The 19,466-nt window shown below is 32.9% G+C and overlaps 2 protein-coding genes across 2 annotated transcripts; both read left to right on the top strand.

Moving 5' to 3' along the window:
* The first annotated feature begins 446 nt into the window (after positions 1 to 446).
* On the top strand, positions 447 to 10,976 carry LOC133818225 (auxin response factor 6-like). The gene is made up of 14 exons (XM_062250974.1): positions 447 to 1,250; positions 1,827 to 1,939; positions 2,551 to 2,649; positions 2,735 to 2,791; positions 2,885 to 3,043; positions 3,141 to 3,225; positions 4,357 to 4,447; positions 4,831 to 4,995; positions 5,194 to 5,316; positions 6,237 to 6,312; positions 6,393 to 6,540; positions 6,625 to 7,943; positions 8,112 to 8,302; positions 10,397 to 10,976. The coding sequence occupies exons 1-14, from the start codon at positions 1,196 to 1,198 to the stop codon at positions 10,599 to 10,601; spliced, it is 2,886 nt and encodes a 961-aa protein (XP_062106958.1). The 5' UTR covers positions 447 to 1,195; the 3' UTR covers positions 10,602 to 10,976.
* Positions 10,977 to 12,451: 1,475 nt separating this feature from the next.
* Positions 12,452 to 18,895, top strand: LOC133818224 (dehydrogenase/reductase SDR family member FEY-like). Its single transcript, XM_062250973.1, has 8 exons — positions 12,452 to 12,823; positions 13,247 to 13,367; positions 14,229 to 14,346; positions 14,478 to 14,617; positions 17,846 to 17,947; positions 18,073 to 18,171; positions 18,288 to 18,336; positions 18,469 to 18,895. The coding sequence occupies exons 1-8, from the start codon at positions 12,645 to 12,647 to the stop codon at positions 18,669 to 18,671; spliced, it is 1,011 nt and encodes a 336-aa protein (XP_062106957.1). The 5' UTR covers positions 12,452 to 12,644; the 3' UTR covers positions 18,672 to 18,895.
* Positions 18,896 to 19,466: the final 571 nt, after the last annotated feature.

Here is a 19,466-nt window from a genome sequence, read left to right as displayed (position 1 = left end):
TAAATTTCTTTTCTATTCTTCTTAAATTAAAATAAAATTTCACAAATATATACAAAAAATAATAATCTTAGAAAAACATGGATAATTGTTTGTGATGATATTTAGTTAGATAGATACAGATAAGTACGTAATACATTGAAAAAATAAAATCTAGGGCAAAAAAAAAAGATCAAGTCCTAGATTTTGGTGGAAGTTGGTCATCATATTTTATCTTTTTTTTTTATTTATTTAAATTTAAATAATGATATTTATTTATTATTGCTTCTGACAGCCATCCCTATGGACATTACCCCACACCTCAAACTTTCTGTCCAGCTCTCCTTTCTCATGTATATATATTATTTTATAATATTAAATATTTGGATATAAAAAAAGTGACAGCCAGCAATAATTACCACTGTATTAATTGACGGTAGACCAAACCAAACAAGCCCTTCCTTCAAACGAAGACCAATAAAGCTCTCCACCGAAAATCTTTCCTCTTCTCTTCTCTTTCTCTCTCCTTTTTTTATTTTTTTTCTCACTCTTACACACACACACAACCAGTCTCTCTCAGCTGCGCACAGCCAAAGTTTTCTCTGTCCATAGTCAAATCCGAACCCACAAAGGCGACTGCTTAGCTTCCTAGAAGTGCCACTTTCAGCTCAGTAAGCTTCACTCATTATCGATCACTAAGGGGGCTTACTACTGTACTTGCTTCGGCTGCTTACTCCTTTCTTCTGCTCGTTTCGGTATCTGAGATCTGGGGATTTTAGGGTTTGGGTGGAGCTGAGGGTTGGAGCTGCGAATTTGGTTTTGGAGGGAAGTTTCGGATTTTAGGGTTTTGTTTTTTTGGGTTGAAGTTGATTATGGCGTTTAGGGTTGGGGTGGTGAAGATCTGGCTCTATGAGGGTTAGGGGGGTTGTGTTCTGTATTGGTACTGGTTTTGGATGATATCGTTGGCCTCTTTAGTTGGTTTTTCTGGTCTTGAGCTGGGGGGGTGGGGGGGCAGCTTACTAATCACACATTTGATGGTACGGTCGGGAAGTGAAGGTTCAGAAATGGCTTCTATATTTGCTTAATGGGGGGTTTGAGTAAGAAAGAGAACTGCTGTATTTGATTTTTGTTCAGAGTTCGTTTCTTGAAGCTTCAGGCGGTTTCAGCTGCTCGTACCAGTATTTTTGTTTTTGTTCTGTTTTTCTTCCATTGTTGAAGAATGAGACTCTCTTCTTCGTCGTCCTCGTCGGGGTTTAATCATCAGGCTCAGGAAGGTTAGCCCTTTATTATTTTCATTTATTTTATCATCTCTCTCTCTCTCTCTGCTTGCTGACTTGGTATTTACTTGGGACGGTAATCTTATATTTCTGAGGCGGCTAATTGTGCATGCATAATTTGTTCTCTAATGTTTGGAGTTAACCTGTTACTAACTTCTCTATTGGTTGTGGTGATTGAAATGGCATTCTGTAAGTGGGTTGTTTTTAGGAGCTTGTTTACGATAATTTAAGTGATTATTTATGTATTGTTGTTATCATGCTTGTCTCTGCGTGTTTAAGGATATAAGTTCGGAGTGGTTGAATTTCATTATACCTTTTTCATGTTCTATATTGTGTTCTCGTGTCTGTTTGGTTTATCTAAAAATGGATAGATAAGGTAGCGGTGGATGAGTTAATGTGTCAGCTTGAGAAATAATCCCTGAATTTTTTTTAATGTTCTCGTGGGTGTCATGATTCGTAGCTTGGATTTTACTTGTGACTTGTATGTATTGTGAATTGTTGGAATGATGGGAATTTAATAATGTGGATCTATTCTTTCATGTATATTAATGCTTTCGTGGGAACTATGTGCAGGGGAGAAGAAATGTTTGAATTCAGAGCTGTGGCACGCATGTGCAGGTCCACTGGTATCTTTGCCACCTGTTGGAAGTCGCGTAGTCTATTTTCCACAGGGTCATAGTGAGCAGGTTGGTACAATTAATTAATATAACATTATTATCTTTACCATTTGTTTCTTAAAAAAAAGATTATTAATTCATTTATGTTGAAAGCTTGGTTGCAAGTACATGTTTGAAGTGTTTTTTGTTTATTGAATTAAAATGTTTGATCCATTTGCTGTTTACGAATGGTTCTTATCTTTTTATTTTACCACCAAATTTTATAGTCCCTATGAGTGGTTTTTATGTTGTCTAGGTGCTAGGAGTTGATCCGACCTTCCTACAGAGTGCATGAACTATTTTAAGGAAATAACTTCATTTTGTTTCCTTTTAGTAAGATTATGTATGACACTTAAATTTTTTTAAGTTATGGGTTGTTGGACTTTTGTTTTTGTTTGATATACTTGTGCTTTAAGTAATTGTATTGAAAATAGTTATATGTGACAAGATCACTCGCAATTTACCTCATTTAATGCCTTTGGTGGTGTCTAAAATGTTTCAAAGACAGATGTTCTTGCTTATATGTTTTAAGCTTCTAGCGGTAACAACCAACATGCTTGTTTCCCATGGGTATCCTTATCATTTCCTTATTCTTTTATGTTGTCAGTAATTGCTATTAATCCCTGAAGTTTCCTGGACAGGTTGCTGCTTCAACTAACAAGGAAGTGGATGCTCATATACCCAATTACCCCAACTTGCCACCACAGTTGATTTGTCAGCTTCACAATGTGACTATGCATGTGAGTGTAAATGTTTAACCTATAATCTGTACGTGTTTGTGCACTTCTTGTTCCTTGCATAATGTTTTGGTTCTATGGTGAACAGGCAGATGTGGAAACAGATGAAGTATATGCTCAAATGACCCTACAACCATTGAGTCCAGTACATCACTTCCCTTGTTTGAGGATGTTCATTTGTTTATTTTTCATTTCTTCACTTCTTGATAAATACATCTTTTTTTTTCCCTATCGGTAGCAAGAGCAGAAGGATGTGTACCTGCTGCCTGCAGAATTGGGTACTCCTAGTAAACAGCCAACCAACTATTTCTGTAAGACTTTGACTGCAAGTGATACTAGCACTCATGGAGGTTTCTCTGTTCCCCGGCGGGCTGCAGAAAAAGTCTTTCCTCCTCTTGTAAGTACTTTTTTTTATTAGGTTATTTATCTTTATATGGTTTTGTGTGTTACGAAGTTGGTTCATCAATCACTTTTTTCTTTGATGGTTTCTTTAGGATTATACACAGCAGCCCCCAGCTCAAGAACTAATTGCAAGGGATCTTCATGATAATGAATGGAAGTTTAGACATATATTTCGAGGTGCATTTAATTTATGCTGAATTTTTAATGAGAACTCTGTTTAATTTACATTTTTAGTTGCCAGAGTTTATGGCTGTTTATTCTAATTTAGATGTTTCCATAAAAAAATATGAAATGCTGCACTAGTTTTGATGGTTGAGTAATGTTATTAGGTGCAGTCTAGTTATCACTGTCTTGTGATGCATGTTCTTTTTTCCGTTTGACATTTAGATATCCGAACAGCCGCACAATTAGTTCTATTTTATAAGCAGCAGTTTTTATTACATCTTATATAAGTTACTCTTGTTACTATTAGTTTATTAGTCTTATTGTGTACTGTTTGAGGCTTCTGAAGGTGCTTGCCAGTATTCTATTATGACTACTTGAAATCTTTCTTGAATTCCAATTGAATTGTTAGTACAGACACGTTCATGAAATGTTTAGGAATATGCTTTTCTTGTAAAGTAGATGCGCCGGAGGAACGAAGTTCTTTAAGCTGTTCAACTCGTGCCTTTTGTGCTTTCCTTTAATTACCCGTGCTTTCCTTGGTTCTCTCTTCTCTTTACATTTTATATTCCTCTTCCCTAAACTCTACTTAGGTAGTTTAACACATTGGGATCTCGCAAAATGATTTTAACACATAGATGCCTGAAATTTCACTTTTTCGGTTTTGCATTTTTGTGCTTTGACAAGATGAATTGATAGTCCAAATTAAATTATTCAACCTTCCTGTTGGCTTCTAACTTCAATTTTTCTCATTCAGGAGACAAAGTAGGAACACATCTTTCTTTGTATTTAATCAAAACACACTATTATTTAATTTTATTGAGTTAATACACATGATTATCATTCAAGAATCTTAGTACACGTGATTATCATTAAAGAGTCTTAAGGTTTCGTAGCAAGAAGCAAGAAGTATTTTTTTTTACTCAATTTGTCTTATACAAGACTGTCTGTAACATGTGATTGAGCTTCAGTACAAGCATGTTCTGATTTTAATAGATAATGTCTTAAAGCAGAATTAGCACATAGATTATGTGGGATGTATGCATTTCATCCTCAGCAAATATGAGAAGCCAGTTCAGATATACTAGATCTGTGATTCCAGCTTATTTCAGTTTGTAACTTGATCTATCTGTGTTAAATGAGCAGGTCAGCCCAAAAGGCATCTTCTTACAACAGGATGGAGTGTGTTTGTTAGCGCAAAGAGACTTGTTGCTGGGGATTCAGTTCTTTTTATCTGGTTTGGATTCGGATATTCCTATTCATTTGTTTTTTCTGTTATATACGATTGACTCTTTTTAAGTTGGCAAAGACTAGAAAATCTAAGATTCTGATCAGTAATTATTCTCAGTTTATATCAGTCAACCCCTGTTGTTAAATCTATATTGCCCATTATTCATTTAAGAATAGTATAACCGAGTAAAATTGCAAGTATTTTGCAGGGTATAGAGAATATTATAATAAAGTATATTTTTCATAACCTCAGAGTAGACTGGCATCCCCACCTTGGGTTTGGAAGGCTGGGTGTTCCAGCATAGAACCTTCTGTTTCTTATTTGTTGATAATTATATATATATTATTTTCAGGGTTATAAATTCCTTTAAATGAATTGTATTCTACCAGGAATGAAAAGAATCAGCTACTATTGGGTATCCGCCGAGCTAATCGTCCTCAAACTGTCATGCCCTCATCTGTTTTATCCAGTGACAGCATGCACATTGGTCTGCTTGCTGCTGCTGCGCATGCAGCTGCCACAAACAGTCGCTTTACTATCTTTTATAATCCAAGGTGAGTATCTCCCTGTGCTAATTTGGAACTTCTTTAGACAGCATAGTGTATGGTGGATTATGTGGATGAAAGTCTTTCATCCACAACCTTGCTCCTCATCAAACACACCCAGGCAAAAGATTATTTATGGGACCTGCATTGGCATATATGGCTAAAAAGATGCTCTACTAATTTCTGTTCAAATTACTTTCTTTTCAGGGCTAGTCCATCAGAATTTGTCATACCTCTGGCCAAATATGTAAAAGCTGTCTATCATACGCGTGTTTCCGTGGGCATGCGATTTAGGATGCTGTTTGAGACTGAAGAGTCTAGTGTTCGTCGGTAGGTGTTCATAGTGCTCATGAACGTTGTAGATTTTGCATTATCTTTGTTCTTTTGGAGAATGATTTTAAGATACTACCATCTCTAATCATTGTTATTTTTGTTTTTTAAAAAGTTGTTTGATGTTTTTGTTCCTCATTTTTTATAACCTGATTGGATACGTATTTTGTTCTTTATTCTTATAATGGATGGACTGCTGTTGATTGACCTTGCTTTTCAATTAGAGGAAATTGTGTGCCATGCTTTTGTCTTAAGAAGTGATTCTGGATTTTCTTTCTTAGCTCTTTACTGATTTGCTTTGATTCGATCACCAGTGTGGCTGACAGTTGATACTTCCTTCTATGTTGCTCTGTTAAGATGATTTATATTATTGCTTTCCTTGAAAATTTTCTTTATACAGCTATTTTTTTTTGGGGTGGGGTTATCTAAGGAGAAGACACTTCTTATTTAGATAAATTTTGTACCTTTGCAGTGGGTTGAGGTTCCTCTTTTTCTAATTTGGGACCTTTACACAGTCCTAGTTGAATATGATAAACCTAAATTCACCATACTGCTCTTTGTACTATATTACACTTTTTTTTTTATTAAATATGAGAAGTAATGCCACAATGTTTTCAGACATACAAGATACAAGATTTCTGTTTTATCACTTCCTAAGTGGTTGCTTTTTTCTTTCCCTGTCTCCCAGTTTATATGGTACTTTTGCTGTTATTTCATCCTGATAGAAATTAGACTCTTAGTTGCTCTGGATTTATTCATTTATATTTCAAGAATTAAATTTGTTTTATTTATATTAACATATACATATATTGGGCAGTTAGTATTTCTTTCCTCTTAGATGTTTCTACTTTGACATTTACATGCAGCTATGCCAATGCAACTGTTGAATACTTACTGGGTAATTACAAATTTTTTGCCAGGTACATGGGAACCATTACTGGAATTAGTGACTTGGATCCTGTTCGCTGGCCAAATTCACATTGGCGCTCTGTGAAGGTTTGCCAAAGCATTTGATAATTTTTGAACAAGCTCGTTTCATGATATGTGTTTCATAACTTGTTTTTGTATTAATGCAGGTTGGTTGGGATGAATCTACTGCTGGGGAGAGACAGCCAAGAGTCTCTTTGTGGGAGATTGAGCCATTAACAACATTTCCAATGTATCCATCCCCATTTCCCCTCAGACTGAAGAGACCATGGCCATCAGGATTGCCCTCTTTCCATGGTATGGTTGATTTTATTATCTGAGGCTTGTAAAGAATCATGGTTCTATGCCTTTGGCTAATATTCTTTTTATTGTGTAATTCAGCACTTAAAGATGGTGATATGAGCATAAATTCTCCATTGATGTGGCTCCAAGGTGGGGTTGGGGATCCGGCGCTGCAGTCATTGAACTTTCAGGGACTTGGGATTACACCCTGGATGCAGCCAAGGCTTGATGCTTCGATGGCAGGTCTACAACCTGATGTGTACCAAGCAATGGCTGCTGCTGCACTTCAGGAAATGAGGGGAGTGGATCCTTCAAAATGTTCACCGCAATCTCTTCTGCCATTCCAGCAATCCCAAAATGTTTCTAATGGGTCTGCTGCTTTGCTTCAGAGGCAAATGTTACCGCAATCCCAACCTCAAAGTACTTTTCTTCAGAGCTTTCAGGAAAACCAGGCTCCAGCTCAGCCCCAGCTTCTGCCACAACAATTGCAGCGTTACCACCCATATAATGATCAGCGACAACATCAGCAGCAACAACATCAGCAGCAACATCAGCAGCAACAACATCAGCAGCAGCAGCAGCAACATCAGCAACAGCAGCAACATCAGCAACAGCAGCAGCAACATCAGCAGCAGCAACAACATCAGCAACAGCAACATCAGCAACAACATCAGCAGCAACATCAGCAACAACATCAGCAGCAGCAGCTTCAACCGTCACAACAATTGCATCAGTTGTCTGTTCAGCAGCAGATTCCTAATGTCATGTCTGCTCTATCCAATTTTTCCTCAGGTAGTCAGTCCCAGTCTCCATCCCTGCAGGCCATCCCTTCACAGTGCCAGCAACCAAGCTTTCCTGACTCTGTTGGGAATCCCATATCTTCATCTGATGTTTCCCAAATCCATAGTATATTAGGTTCGTTGTCCCAGAATGGAGGATCCCAGTTGCTTAACTTGAGTGGTTCCAACTCTGTTATCTCTTCTTCTTCCTTGCTAGCCAAGCAAATCTCAGTTGAACCACAGATTTCCTCTGGGGCTTCTCAAAGTGTACTGCCTCAGGTGGAACAATTAGGGCCTCAGTCAAATGTATCTGACCTTGCTACTTTGCCTCCATTTCCTGGGAGAGAGTACTCAGCATACCATGGTGCTGCTGACCCACAAAGCAATCTTTTGTTTGGGGTTAACATTGATTCTTCATCCCTCATGTTGCAGAATGGGATGTCGAACCTGAGAAATATTGGTAGTGAAAATGATTCACTGTCTATGCCGTTTGGTTCTTCGAATTATTCGAGTGCCGCCGGCGCTGATTTTCCCCTTAACTCGGACATGACTACTTCAAGTTGTGTAGATGAATCTGGTTTCTTGCAGTCATCCGAGAATGGGGACCAAGTGAATCCACCGACTAGAACCTTTGTAAAGGTAACCCAATTGTAATGGTGCTCATAAAATTGTATTTTAAAAGAAAGACTTTTTTAAGTGTTGTATTTTTAAATTCCTATTTTTGGCAATCAGCATTTGCAGATACCGTGGTACTAATGTTCCTTATAACTGAATCTGTTGTCTTGTTAAATGTTTTAATTCTCACAGGTTCATAAGTCGGGGTCCTTTGGGAGGTCACTGGATATATCCAAGTTCAGCAGTTATGATGAACTGCGCAGTGAGCTCGCTCGTATGTTTGGCCTTGAAGGCCAACTGGAGGACCCTCAGAGATCAGGCTGGCAGCTTGTATTTGTAGACAGGGAGAATGATGTTCTTCTCCTTGGTGATGACCCTTGGCAGTAAGTCCCCATATTTAATATTCCAGCAATAACTTTTTGTATGGGTATCTCTAAAATCTTTGGCTCATGGATAATTAAATAAAACATAATGGAACTTAGGGTATTGATGCTATTTGCTGACTGATTTATATATTTTTCTACTGGTGCGATCTCTTTATCTTAGACACACATCACAAATATATCTTGCTTTCTCGAGCTGTGCCACTAAATTAGGGTTCTCTGCAAGATTAATAGGCCTTTTTTTTTACCTTTATTTCCACTTTCAATTTTGATAATTTTTTAAACTTAGAGTGAATTGTTCTTGCATTAGTAGTTTGACATTGAAAGTAGTTATCCAAGAATAGGTTTAGCCTTTCAGCTTTTGCAAGTGGTTTACAGGGATGGTTGAATGAATTTTTATATTGGTGGCTGGGCCATGTATTTTTGTCTTTTTTTTTGCTGGAAATGGTATGAAGTGTTTATTCACTTTAGCTGAGATATTGTGTGAAAATGAGAGAATTGTGCCTTTACGGCATGAAATATTTTTCTCATGAATATTTTTACCAAGTAACAATTACACGACTGGAAGCTATTATAATATTTTTAAGTCTACAAAGTGTAAAGAGGTTAGACATCTACATATTCAAGGTTTGTGGATGATTGAATTTAAAAATAGTGTGAAAATAGAATCACCGAAAGCTATGCATGGCTCCTGGAGAATGAAACAATGATGTAAAGGTGCCCAATTCAGTTAGCGGATTTTGATTCATGTCATCATTTAACATGTTGGAGTTTTGTTTTCTGTTCTATTGATATTTATTAGAGTAGCAGTAGAGAATGTCATTGTTGCATGATCATGATGACTGGAAACTATTATCATATTTTTTTAGTCTGCATTAAGAATGAGTGGTCAGGGTTTATGTATTCAATTTTTGTTGATGACTGAATTTAAGGTTGAGTATGCGAGGATAAATTCTCAGCTGTGTGCATGGCTCCTTGAGCATGCAATAATGATACAAAGGTGCCTAATGCAGTTAAAGATTTTTGATTCATGTCACTATTTAACAGGTTGGAGTTGTGCTCATTCTATTGATAGTTATCACTGAGTAGGAGTATAGAATATTGGAAAGTTAAATAAAATGCTCAAGTTTGGGGACTTGCAAAATTAAGAAGGTACTTTTGGGAAATTAGCTAGATGCCTTGCTTCACAAAGATAATGGTGACTGAATTTTACTCTAGGTAGCATTGCAGGATTACAAACAAGATTCTATGTAGGGTATTGGACAGAATCTAAATGTAGGATCATATGACTGAGCTTCTTTGTCAACTGTGTCAAGTTTTTTCCATTTTAACTACGGTTTTTATTGGAAGTTGTGTTAATTTAAGACCATAGGTTGTTATATTGGCAATTATCTTTAATTAGATTGGATTCACTGAATTTAGATTGTAAGTCATTCTTGAGAAATATGTCAGAAATGATGGCCAACAATGCGAAGAAATAAACTTCAATGAGCTTATTCTGTTAAGGCTCATTGGTCTATCTAGAGCATTGTCATTAAGAGGGAACACGTAATGAAGGATTTTGTTTGATGAATATTGTTTCCCAGTTGAAGACTGGATCTTTTGTGAATCATGATTTTGGTATTTTTTTTTTTTGAATACATACAGTTTAATGGAGGTTAGTGCAAGTGAAATTGAACTTTGTTTCCTGTACAAGGTACGATTTGTGTCAGTCACATCAGGATGGTGATGCATTTAGATTGTTTTGAACTTTAAATGAGATGGGTGTCTAGTGTTCAGCAGAATCAATAGAATAGGATGAATAAATGTGTTTGTTCCTTCCTCTTTAATTACAGTATGATTGAGTGACTTGAGTCAGGTGAATTGAATGCTTTGCCCTCCTGCATATGTAATTGTTTCAGTTTGTTCTTAAACAACACGTGGTACTTTCATGGGTTTCTTCATACTCAAGAGTACCTTAGAGCTGGAGTTTAATTCCTGGAGTAATTGTATTGAATGTGTACCCACTCTTTAGTGGGTTCTTATTATTATTATTACTTGCTACTCTATTAATTACACATGTTATTGATTTAATTGGCAACCTTTTTTTTCCAGGGAGTTTGTAAACAATGTGTGGTACATAAAGATACTGTCTCCACTTGAAGTGCAGCAAATGGGCAAAGAAGGCCTTACCCCTGCGAGTTCTGTCTCGAACCACAAGGTTTCTAATAGCAGTAACGCTTGTGACGACTACATCAATCGACAGGACCTCAGAAACTCGAGCAATGGGATTCCATCAATGGGCAACCTTGACTACTAAGAAAGGCAATATCTCCCTCTGGAAAGCTTTATTTAGATGGTCGGTTGCTGTTGAATGTTATTAATCACCTTATTCTACTAGTACCCACTTTTCCTTATGTACGGATAAAAGCATTCTTTTTTTTACTCTTCTGTGGTCAGTGAGATGTAGTGTTTGGGCTAATTATGTCTATTTTAAAATTTGCATGTCAGCTTATTACTGTAAATTGTAATAGGATGGATAATCTTCCTGGTTTCTCGAAACTTCTTCCACTATAGCACTTTAGAACAACACGTATCCCTCAAGAGAATGACTATCTTGATGGCAGTTTGTTTTGCTATCTTGTCTTTGTAATTTATAAGAGGAATTTAAATACTTATATCTCGTTATATTGAACCCAGGACGCCCTTATTATGCTTTTTTATCTTATTTTTTTCTTGTGATTATCATCACTTTGTTGCTTTTTAACTTAGGACTTGTCTATTTTGAGGTCAACTCTTGATTGCTTGTGATTTGACAATTCTTGGGAAATTTATTGTCTTTATATAGTATAGTATTGTCACTGGTTGTGCACCTACCTAACTATTGAAATTTCCTTGTTTGTTACCTTTATTTATCCACTAGTACTGCTGCCTGTCACTTGTTTTCTACTTTATTTTTCAAGTTGGCCCTTCCCATGTGTATTTGATCACTCTCATTGTATGCATGTGAAGTGAAATCTCTTAATTTCTTATTAATGTTAGAATCTGTCGTATGTATATTGTGTTTATTCAATTACTCGCGGGGCATTGATCATTTTGTTTTCTTTCATGCATAATAATATAACAAAAATCAGCTTTACATGCTAGATCCAAGCTTAGGGATTAGATTTGAGATTCTTCATATATATAAAATGATATGTTCTGATCTGGTTTATTAGGTAAAATATTTATTACTAAATTAAAGGATATACTAGGAGTGTTGAAATGAATTGATACAAGAGTTGACCGGACATGCTGATTGTACGGACCAACTGGCAGCACTTTTCAGCAATTAAATAGCACACCGCTTTTAGAATTGAGATGGAGATTTTCAGTTTCGCTACACTTGCTATTGTGATTTTAAATTGGAGGTAAAGACATGAATGTGTAACGAGACTTTTCTAATCCATCCATCCATCCAAGGATTTAACAATCAACTATCATCATAACCATTTACTTATCGTATCATTTAGCCATGGGATTCATTTTTGGTGGAAACTTTATCTAAAAAATGTCTTTGTTAGCATAAAACTAATATGCCGCGGTTCAAATAGAAAGTGTACAATCAAGTGATAAGCATTGGCATTGATTTTGGAACAAAACTCTGCCTGGTAGCTCCATTATTGCTTGAGTGAGAATGTTACTCGAATTAAATTTCAACTAAAACTAGCAAAACTTCTCTTTTTCATTTATATTTATATATCCTTCATAAGAAAGTAGTTTTCACTTGAAGTTTAAGCTCCACTTTCACGGATCAAAAGAAAAGACAAAAACTCTAGCTCAATGGTAAGAGGTATAAAATGAAAACTAGATAATGGCTAGTGGCTACAACTGTTGCTACCTACTACTTTAATTTGATGTTGATGTGCTTACTATTTTCTTTTAAAAAAATAAATAAAAACAAAATAGTATAAACTTGTTTGTTTTGTCTCCATGTAAGCATGGCATTAATTAACATATAATAAAGGAGATATTACAATCTTGATGTCCATATTTCTTCTTCAACTACAAATTGACTTGTATATTTAATTTCATGACAATATATGTAACCAAAGATGTGAGGTGTCGTATCGTTGTGGCGCAAGCGATTGACATATATGTGATCCATACATATGCACTACTACACTCATTCATACTATCTTCTTACTTGATTCGGAAGATTTTAATTATAGAAAGCGATGGAATCGTGTGAAAATGGTTAAAACCATGTTCTATGGTAGACTAAGATGCGTACCTTCCTTCTATTAATAATGCTATTACTTAATTTTTTTTGTAATTTTATTTTGTAAAATTGTCAAACGAGAGGAGGAGAGAGAGAGAACAGATGGAGTTGCAGAGAAGAGCATGGGTGAGAGGCATATGGGAGGCTTTGAAGGAAATTCTTTTGCAGAAGCTCTTAACATATAAGCTTCGTTCTTCTCCACTTATTCTTCCAAACCACTTGGCTACTCTCAATGTTATCGTCACAGGAGCCACCAGCGGTATAGGCCTCCAAACTGCCAGGTTCTCTTTCTCTCTCTGTTCAAAATTTTCTCTTCAAATTATTAGTTTCATTGTAACCAAAAATTTAGAATTAGACTTCTCTTTAATTAATATCTTGTCATTTATAATCCAGAAAAGAACAAAGAAGATATTACTATATCATGTATCATAAATTCTTGATAAATGTGTGGCCTAGAATGAGTGAAACCATACATAATATTAAATTATTCACTAGTGCATCATGTGTTTTCCAGTGTTAAATAAACAGAAAAGTAAATCTTTCTTAGAAATAAAGGCTGTTGAATTTGCTTTAATCTAATAAGACTTAGATTGATCAAACTCATATGAAGTATCAGAGTTTTGTTGAATTCAAATATGTTATCTTGTTTTTCACTTTATTATTTATTAAGTCATAATAATAATGTTTTGATGGAAACAAAACAGAGAGCTAGTGATGGCCGGTGCCAATGTTGTGATGGCTTGTAGGAACGTTAATGCTGCTAATGAAATTGCTCAACAGTGGAAATCAGAAGTACGTCAATATGGTAGGACCCTCAATGTCAAGGTAATTGTACTTTATTATATAGCAATCGTAGGAGTATTTTCTAATTAATTAAGACACTTCGACAAATTATAAACCATTTTTTATAATTATAACATGGATCCTACAAATTTTAGTAAAATTTCAAATAATTTAATGAGTCAAAATTAGAGTTTAAATAGTTAGTTGTACACCTACCTGATTTTTTTTTTATACGTGTGGAAAACAAATAATTTATTAAGATTTCTTAAAAATTGGTGAAATGTGTACCATAAATATCATGTACACTGTCGTAACAAAAATTATGTTATAATTGCTCCAAATAGTGAAAAAAAAAATGCCCCTACGAATAGAGTAAAAATAATATCCCTATTTTAAAAAATAAATTAATAATAATCGACTGTGCTTCATAAATAGGCATATGTCCTACATGGAAATAAATAGGCTGATGTTTTTGATTTACAATTTTTCACATATTTCGTTCGTATTAAGACTTACGATTAAGAAGGAAATGGCTTTATTCATTAAATAATATTATTTTGAACAAAATATTCATAGGTTAAGATCCAACTAGAACAAATGAATAATAATAATTTTAACTATCTTATCATGGGCCCTAAAATTGAATTATGGGTACTTGTTACAAACTAAGCACTATGCAATAATAGACCTAATTGTCTCTTCAGACCTCAATAGAGTCAGAATCATGCAGCCTGTTTTTTCTAATGAAGTTGTACGAAAACAAGTAATAGATAAATAAGACATAATTAAGTAACTACTGTATAAACTATACTGAGAAAATGTTTTTGTTTTTGTTTTTTTTAATAATAATAATTATAATAATAATTAAGCACATTAATATTTATGATGGTATGTATGGTACAGGTGATGGAAGTTGATTTGCTATCCCTTAACTCTGTCCGGCAATTTGCAGTTGAGTGGGATCAACTTTCAATGCCTCTCCATATTCTAATCAATAATGCTGGCATCTTACGTATGGGAGGTATATTATTAATTTATATATAAATAAAATTCATTTTACAACCAACAAATAAAAATTTGAAATTACAAAATATATATATATATATATTTATAGGAACATTATTATTAATAAAACTTAAAATATTTAATCAGAGAGACAGCGGTTTTCAGAAGATGATGGAATAGAAGAGCATTTTCAGGTGAACCATGTGGCACCAGCTCTTCTCACTCTCTTGCTCCTTCCCTCAATGCTCAAAGCCACTACTTGGCGTGTTGTTAGTGTCAACTCTCTGGTAATTTTTCCTCAATTCCATAATTTTTTTTTTTAAATATGTAACTTATTTGATTTTACTTTTCATTATGGGGCCCAATTCATCTGTGATGACACAGATCTATTGTGTTGTCTTTAGCTTTTTTCTTTCACATATTTTTCTGGATACAATGGCTCTGTTTTTATATTTGATTATTTTAAGAAAGAATAACACCTTTACCTTTTTTTTTCTACACCAATTTTTTGTTTTGAAAAATAAAAAATAATTTTTAAAATCAATGTCAAAAGAAATCCTAAAATACTTAGTTTGTTGGAGCACTCCTAACGGAAGCTCTACTTTATTTTTTAAAATATTTATCCAAAATACACATTTTTCTATTTTAGCTTCAAGTTTTACATTATACCATCAGTTTCTCTATATATTTCTCTACATCATTTAAATATTATATCTTTAAATATATTTTATTAATTAAAGTAAAATAAAATAATTAAAACAGAAAAAAAAATAATAAATATATACTAAATGGGAGAGAGAGCTTATAAAGAAAAATAATAATATTAAAATATTATATAAATGATATAAGTGTTATGTAAATGTAGATATATATTAATTGGAGTTTGTGCATAACTATTATAAATATGAGTAATGATATGTGCACCTAAAATATGCACCCAAACATTACACACAGTGACATCTCACTGCTTTATAAAACAGTGGGTCCCTCTTTTTATAAATGTGATTGGCTAGGCTAAACTGCCACATCACTGTGTGTAATATTTTGGTGTATATTTTGGGTGCACATATCATTACTCTATAAATATATGTATAAATAAGCTGATAGAAGATGTTTTTATGAGTTTTAACTAAATATTATAGATAAAGTGTATTACAAAATACATCACAAAAACATCTTTTTTTATAATTTACCTCAAACTTTTACATTATAACATACACCAGCTTTTCTATTTTTTTTCTACATCATTTAAATATTATATTTAAAAAATATATTTTATTCATTTTAAGAAATAAAATAATTAAATATAATAGTATCACAGTCATATATATATATATATATATATACAAAAGTTTATAAAAAAATATTTATAACTTGATGAATAGTATTTCATTATGTATAGAGAAATATTATTTATTTAGATAAAAAAAAAATTTACATCACCCATTATAGAGTTGTAGCTTATTTAATAATAAAACATTGAAGAGCTGTTGTGCATTTGGTAAATTATAATTTAAAAGTAGTGTAAAAAACAAAGCTAATATTATAGTATTTGATAAATTTTATAATTAGGGTGGTTTGTTGGTATAAAATTACTAAAAATAAAAAATATTTTAAAATATCTAATAATCATAAAATTATAAAAATATTTTTAGATAAATATTTTTTATAATTTAATTCTTAATTATTTGTATTATTATAAGCTAAATTACTTTTTTTGTTGAAAATGCTTTAGATAAACTACTTACAGTTTGTTTATGAAACAGTTTTATACATAATTTTTTCAAAAGTAATTTTTAATTTTTATAAAAGCTTTACCAAACTATCTCTTACAATATATTAAATAATAAATTTAATTGAATTTTATGTTGGTATAATATTTGATTAAATAATTATAATATTTAGTTTACAGTACTACATAAAACCAGGCCATGGTCGCTACACGTGAAAACGCTCTATATAAATTAATTTAAATATTAATATTTCAGTTTATTTAATTTAAAATAAAATAAATTAAACGTGAGTAAAAATCTGTAATAAAAATTGATACACCGGTGCTGGTTGGGAAATTTTATGTTACATGCACCATAACTTAGTAAAATTTTTTAATTTGTCATTACTATCCTAAATATATGATAATTTAAAAATTTTGGCCAAGTATACCCGTAACATTTAAACACTTATTTTCTCTCTCAATCCGAATTCTCTCTCACTCTAACATCTCTCATTCTGTCACTCTCTATCAGTCTAATATTGTAGATCTTGAAAAAATGCCAAAAATAAAAAAAAATCATCTGAAATCGATATTGGAGTGAAAAAATATGAACCTCCAAAGTTTTCGTCAAATTTCAGTGCAGAGCATCGAAATTGCATCGACAAATCATCGTTTTGGCCAAAAATCAAGTTTTTATGATTGTATTGCAACAACATCGAAACACCATCGATTTTGCATCGAAACACCATCGATTTTGCATCGAAACAACACCGTTTTGGCTAAAAAACAAATTTTCATGATTGCATCACAATAACATCGAAACACCATCGATTTTGCATCAAAATTGCATCGAAACATCATAAAAAAACATATAAATTGTATCAAAATGATGCATTTTCGATGCATGCTCTTGTGATACAATCATAAAACTTGATTTTTGGCAAAAATGATGCTTTTTCGATGCAAAATCGATGCAAAATTGAAGGTGTTTCGATGCTCTTGCGATGCAATCATGAAAACTATTTTTTTTTTTTGCCAAAACGGTTGAGGTAAATAATTTCACTCCAATACATTACTTAGAAATTCGGATTATTTACTCTTATTTCAAAATTAAATATAAATAGCGTCATTATTCTGCTTTCACTTCTACCATGTACCAAACAGAGCCTAGAGGAATTATATCGTACATAAGCCCCTGACCCCTGCAATGGAACTCAGTTGGGCTATTTGATTGAGGTTGTAGGTGGGGTAAGAAATCATCAAGACCCAATAACCAAATTCTGCCTAGATTACACAAAGTGGGTTTGGTCATTGGTTTACTAGCCCGTTTTCACGATTACTTTCATATGACTGGGCTTTTTACAATATACCTGTGATTTACAATAAATTTTTTAATACTTATATTATACTATCACTCTCCCTACAATGTTTTGGGTGTATATATTGTCTACGCATATCATAGGTCAACATAGTAATAATTAAGTACGATCAATAATATTAAACTTTTTGAATGCAAGTTACATCTCGAACTAAGTTTCGATACGACCCAGTAGTGGAAGACTTTTTTTGGCTATCCAGAAATCAATTTTCTGTCGCCACAAGAGATTGAAATTACCTACCTTACCTTTGAACTCGTCCTTCTTAGATTGACAGGCCCCTAGAGGCGTGAGGACACCATTAATCTTTATTTTTTTCACAAAAAAAACCTATTTTTTTACCACTCGCGCTTTAGGTTGTGTTATGTTATTATTCTGTTCATTTAGTTAGTTGATTTTTTGTTATTGTTTTTCTGAATATATAGGCGCATCATTGGGGACAGGTGGATTCAAAAGGTTGGAATAGCAGGATAGAGGAACATAAATTTAGTGGAACAAAGGCTTACGGATCGAGCAAACTTGTGCATGTACGTACATCATTTATAACTGACCCCTATTTATAAAAATCGATAGATGAAAACCTTTTACCTTTTAAAATATTGTACGTTTAGATATAGCACTTAACTTTTTTTTTTTTAATATGAAAAATCAGATCATGTTTCTGAAGGCACTAGCTATAAATCTTGTAGAACTAGGTTGTAACTCAGTTCAATGCATTGCTGTCCATCCAGGCATTGTCGCTTCTAACTTGGTATGTTGCTATATATAATGTAATAAAATATAATATATTTAACATGGTTTTATTTTTTAATTTTTATCAATGATTCCCTTTTAGTGATCCGAATTTTTTGTCCTTTAACTAATTAGGTTCCAGGCTTCAAGAAAAAGGCATTTTGGATGCTTGACACATCTGAAGGTAGGTATAGAGGCTCTCAATTGTGCCAAAATATTTATACATGATTGATACAAAAATATTAAATTATATTATACTGCTTAAATATGTATACTAATTTTAAGTGGTTTTTTGCATTAAAATTATTTTTTGAAGGGGCAAGGAGTGTGCTATATTGTGCTACAAGTAATGATGTGGTGGACAACTTGGATAAGGGTTTTGCCTACTACTCCAGCAACTGTAAACCAGGAAAAATGTCTCCCTTAGCAGACAAATTGGAGATTTGTTTGGAGATATGGGAAGAGACATTGAAAATATTAGGTTTAGACGATAAATATCTGTCCACGTCCCAAATCTAATGTCACAACAACTACTAATATAATATGTAGCACGTATTATAGAATGTCGTAAATGAATCAATGGTACGCAAATGAATCAATGGTAATATAATATGGTACGTACTATTTTCTTGTACTATATTACTTTAATTAAATAAAAAACACACTGCGAATATAATTAGCTGGGAGACAAAGAAAATACAACAATATTAATTTTTTTAGTGCATTCAAAGAGTTCGGTCATATACTATATGCCCCAGTTAGGAAATGTTTCTCTTTTGAAGCTGAATTGATTGTTGGAATCTTTACAATTATATATATATATATATATATAACATAAAATAATTATAAAGTTCACATATAAAATTTTATTTATAAAAATACTTTGCCATATCATAAAAAAATACTAGATTTAATGTATAATATATCTGAATTGGAAACATTTCGAAATCCCGAATTTTTCATTTTTTTGTGTTTTCAAAAGTATTTATAATGATGATAAGTTACCAATTTGTTACTTTTTCATAAAAATATTTATTTTTAAAGCATATTATTTCATATACATTTTGATTATCAATAAAATTTATTTGTTGAAATTTTTTTATCTTAAAATACTAATTAATCTTTTTTAGATTATATTATAATGACTTATTATTTAAGATACTTTTACTTTACTTTCAAACTTGTTTTAGGAACTAATGAGTTTCAATAAAGTAAAATAAATTACTATATAGCTTATCATCAAAAGTTACTTTTAGTATACTATATTGTAACTTTTTTTAATGAAAAGTTTTAATTCACTTTTTAGTCACTAAT

This window comes from Humulus lupulus, chromosome 2 (assembly GCF_963169125.1).
Source record: "Humulus lupulus chromosome 2, drHumLupu1.1, whole genome shotgun sequence".
NCBI lineage: Eukaryota > Viridiplantae > Streptophyta > Magnoliopsida > Rosales > Cannabaceae > Humulus > Humulus lupulus.
This window is presented reverse-complemented; position numbering and strand designations above follow the sequence as displayed.